Source organism: Cibotium barometz, chromosome 45 (genome assembly GCF_041138505.1).
Source record: "Cibotium barometz isolate CiBa-2024 chromosome 45, ASM4113850v1, whole genome shotgun sequence".
In the NCBI taxonomy this organism is placed as follows: Eukaryota; Viridiplantae; Streptophyta; class Polypodiopsida; order Cyatheales; family Cibotiaceae; genus Cibotium; species Cibotium barometz.
The window spans coordinates 16,175,187-16,179,307 of NC_141090.1; the positions used below are offsets into that span (position 1 = coordinate 16,175,187).

The 4,121-nt window shown below is 40.5% G+C and overlaps 1 protein-coding gene across 1 annotated transcript; it reads right to left on the minus strand.

Moving 5' to 3' along the window:
- Positions 1–1,009: 1,009 nt before the first annotated feature.
- Positions 1,010–3,553, minus strand: LOC147612490 (calcium uniporter protein 1, mitochondrial-like). Its single transcript, XM_086782804.1, has 2 exons — positions 2,273–3,553; positions 1,010–1,943 (listed from the first exon to the last, which is right to left on the minus strand). The coding sequence occupies exons 1-2, from the start codon at positions 2,888–2,890 to the stop codon at positions 1,467–1,469; spliced, it is 1,095 nt and encodes a 364-aa protein (XP_086638930.1). The 5' UTR covers positions 2,891–3,553; the 3' UTR covers positions 1,010–1,466.
- Positions 3,554–4,121: the final 568 nt, after the last annotated feature.

Consider the following 4,121-nt stretch of genomic DNA (forward strand, 5'->3'; position numbering starts at 1 on the left):
GGGTTGAAAGTCAAACCCTTCTACCTGTGGAAAACCCTTTGCTAACCTTGCCTTGTACTTATCTAATGTACTATTAGACTTGTACTTGGCCTTCCACGTGTGGAAAACCCTTTGCTAACTTTGCCTTGTACCTATCCAATGTACTATCATACTCGTACTTGGTGTCAATAACCTTCTATTTTGTTGGATGATCCATAAGATCCCAAGTGCGGTTTCTCAAAATTGTCATACTCTATCTACATGTCCCCTTGTAGTTCAGATCTTCTAATGCTTCCTCCAAGTTGGCTAGCACTTGTACTTTTATTATGTCAGCCATCAACGCTATATTGACAGTGTGACCAGAGGCCCTCTTCTGCTCCTCTATTCTCTTAGTTCTACGAATAATTGCTAGCTCTTATGTGATTCCCATCCAAAATCTGCTTCATTCATTACTATATTTGTAGAAGTACTCATACTAGGGGTGGAAAATTTAAGCTTTCAATGGAAAGTATATTGTATCTTGATTCAAGAATATTTGTAATATTCTTAAAAGAGCTATGAAGAAAAGAAAAATGATTAGGATTGAAGAAGATGGAGTTTAGAACATATTAGATATTCTTGAAAGACCTATGAAGAAAAGAAAAATGATTAGGATTGGAGAAGACAGAGTTTAGAACATATTAGATATTGGAGGATTGTAGAAGGCATGCACAATTACTTGCATCTTTTTTGCACGTGGTCCAATATAATCTAAAAGTCTATTCAGAGTATGGCTATTCATAAATGTCTGTGGGCATCCATAAATCAAGTGATTATTTTAGATCATAGACAACTTTCTTACACATGAACACTACATTAAAAAATAATATATAAAATTTAAATATTTTTTAGGCATGTGAGATCTAAAGCATTAAATGACTTTTGAACGAGGTATGTACACGCTTTGATATGGAGCTTCCAAGTTGTTCTTGTCTATCTTAACACATTTGAGAACCATTTTGATTAAAAAGGACCATTTGTGTATTTTCTCTACAAAATTCATTATACTACAAGGTTTCTCATGAGAACTCTTAGAAGAAATTCAACAAAGGATGGTTGCTAAGATTACAACCACATGAGGTAGTACCATATGGGATTAGACTTACTAGTGCTCAATCCAAAGTAAGGAATACCTCTTGATATGGGATTGGACTTACTATTGATATGAAGTTTGGACTTACTACTACTGATATGGGATTGGACTTACCTCTTGATATGGGATTGGACTTACTATTGATATGAAGTTTGGACTTACTACTACTGATATGGGATTGGACTTACTAGTGCTCAATCCAAAGTAAGGAATACCTCTTGATTTGAAAGTATCGTAAATTAAGTGCTACGAATGTATGGTAAAGGCAGAAGTATTGAGTGTTCCTTGTTGCCATACCAAAATAGATGTGGAAGGATGACATTGTCTTTGTAGCTCGAGAAGCCTTAATTAAGTGCTAAGAATGTATGGTAAAGGCAGAAGTATTGAGTGTTCCTTGTTGCCATACCAAAATAGATGTGGAAGGATGACATTGTCTTTGTAGCTCGAGAAGCCTACCTATGTCAAAATTTCTTTTTTTCATAAGCTTTTGTTGCTTGGAGGAGAGAAGAATCTTACCAAGATCTTGGTAAGTGAGATCCTTAGAGGTAACCATAAAGAAGACATACCCAACAAGCAAGTTAATGGCGGTGACAAAATAGGCAATAGGCTCCATGACATCCCAAGAGAGGTCCCAAAAGGTAAGACGAAATATGAGAGCCATTTGCAATGTGAGGTAGCCAAGTCCCGACCAAAGGACCCTACGAGAGTGCTTGTGGGCAAGTCTATCAATCTCCCCCTTCTCTTGTTCAAGACGAGAGACCTCTTGGAGGATAAATTGTTGCTCTCTTGTTGAAAGAGGTTTAGGTATTGCATTGATAACAAGATGGGCAACCTGAAAGGTATCACATTTCGATTTCTTAGTCTAAATGAATATACCTTTTTGAAGAAGAAAAATAACCTAAAATTTTGTTTAGACACTAGTTTAGGATTACTTTGTCATGTAAATGAGTCACTAGGATGAAAGATTTGTAATGTGGATATTATGTTTAAAAATATGTGTTAGGAAGGCAATAGGTTTCATAGTAGTGAGAAGAGGGATCACCATGGACAAAAAGAAATTGAGAATCTTTAGGAACTACATTGAGCTTCAAGCTAGCAAAATAAACAACATAGCCAGAAAGGAATTGGAGATTTTGCAAAGAATTGAAGGAGTTATTTTACCTCCTTGGGGTTGAGGTAGACAATATCTTGAAAGATCAAAATGACACCAGCATCATCAAGTGATTTAGCAAAACGGGCTGCCTCTTTTAGGGATGATGCCACCCCCATGTTGTTGCAAATCTTGAGGAGGTCAGCATACGACATGATGCAATGCCTCTCCATCTCAAGTCTTTGCTTCACAGCCTCCACTTGCATGAGTCGAAGCAACCGCCTTGTCTTGTGCAATGCTTGAATATCATTCCTCTCCTTATCCTTCTCGTCATCATCCTCGTATAAGCGTCCATGGGGGGGGAATGTGGATGGTGCACACATGGAGACATTGAATGGAGAAACAAGTTTTGGCAAGCTAGGGGATTGTTGCCGTGTGTCATGTTGTGATGGGCTATTACCTTGTGATGATATGAATTGCGAGGAGGCATTGGATAAGGGGCGTGAGCTACGCCATGTGTCACCTTGTGAAGTGTGCCACACGTCGTGGCGTAGTTGATCTGTCAATGCCAACTTGAGAGGCTTTTGGGAGCTGAAGGCGGCGGGCTGCCTACCTTGCCAAGGGCGATGGTAACTTGCTGCTAGATGGCGCAAGCTACTAAGAGCCAATGAAGATCTCTTCATTGCCATCTCTGGCTCTCTCACAAGCTAGCCGGCTATGGCGACTCTCTCTCTCTCTCTCTCTGTGTGTGTGTGTGCACAAGCTAGCCGGCGATGGCGACTCTCTCTCTCTCTCTCTCTCTCTCTCTCTCTCTCTCTCTGCACAAGCTAGCCGGCTATGGCGACTCTCTCTCTCTCTCTCTCTCTCTCTCTCTCTCTGTGCACACGCTAGCTGGCTATGGCGACTGTCTCTCTCTCTCTCTCTCTGTGCACAAGCTAGCCGGCTATGGCGACTCTCTCTCTCTCTCTCTCTCTCTCTCTCTCTGTGCACAAGCTAGCCGGCTATGGCGACTCTCTCTCTCTCTCTCTCTCTCTCTCTCTCTGCACAAGCTAGCCGGCTATGGCGACTGTGTCTCTCTCTCTGCACACGCTAGCCGGCTATGGCGACTCTCTCTCTCTCTCTCTCTCTCTCTCTCTCTGCACAAGCTAGCCGGCTATGGCGACTCTCTCTCTCTCACACCAGAGCTCAATAAGAGAGCTTCAATTTATCCTAAGCTGAGAGCTTCCATGCCCCCCTTAAAAAACAGGCCCTCCCCTTCTTCTCTGCACACGACAAGCGAACCGAGCAAGAAAATCTGCAGAGGAAATCGGAATCACGCCTTTCCTCTCTCTCTGCACACGACACCCGCACCATGTAACGTCTCCAAGCACGTTGGAAAGCCAGTGCCCCGATGCCGTATTTATAACTAAAAAAGAGAAGGCCTACTACTCCAAAGAGCCTCCCACTTCCAAGGTATTGGGGCAACCCCACCATTTGATTCTCCTCACAAATTTTTTTTTTCTAACCACTTACAAAAAGCATGACCTTCAACCTCAACCGATTTTTATTGAAATAATGTATTGGTTCTCGATTTATAACTACAATTTCTAAAATTTCAACCTTTAAATTCAAGGTCAGAAAAAATATTTATAACTACAATTTCTAAAATTTCAACCTTTAAATTCAAGGCCAGAAAAAATTATAACCAGTTTTTCTCAATTTGAACCGTGAAAATTACACTAAGGACGGTTTTTTTTTCTGACACTGCTCCTCATTTCTTTCAATAACTATTCATGGTACATTAAAGAAGATCATGTTAACCCTTTCGAAATATTAATTTCAAAACAAATTTTTTATTTTTGCTTGTATGAATGAATCCAAGAGGATGCACTTGACCCTACTATTTCAGAAAGCTATTTTTCAACCTACCCTCTATCACTT

Bases quoted from the DNA above. Each gene is read 5' to 3' on its own strand.
- LOC147612490 (XM_086782804.1), bottom strand. From the start codon at position 2,890: ATGGCAATGAAGAGATCTTCATTGGCTCTTAGTAGCTTGCGCCATCTA. The intron at 1,944-2,272 runs GTAAAATAACTC...GATACCTTTCAG, and splicing joins TCTACCTCAACCCCAAGGAG to GTTGCCCATCTTGTTATCAA.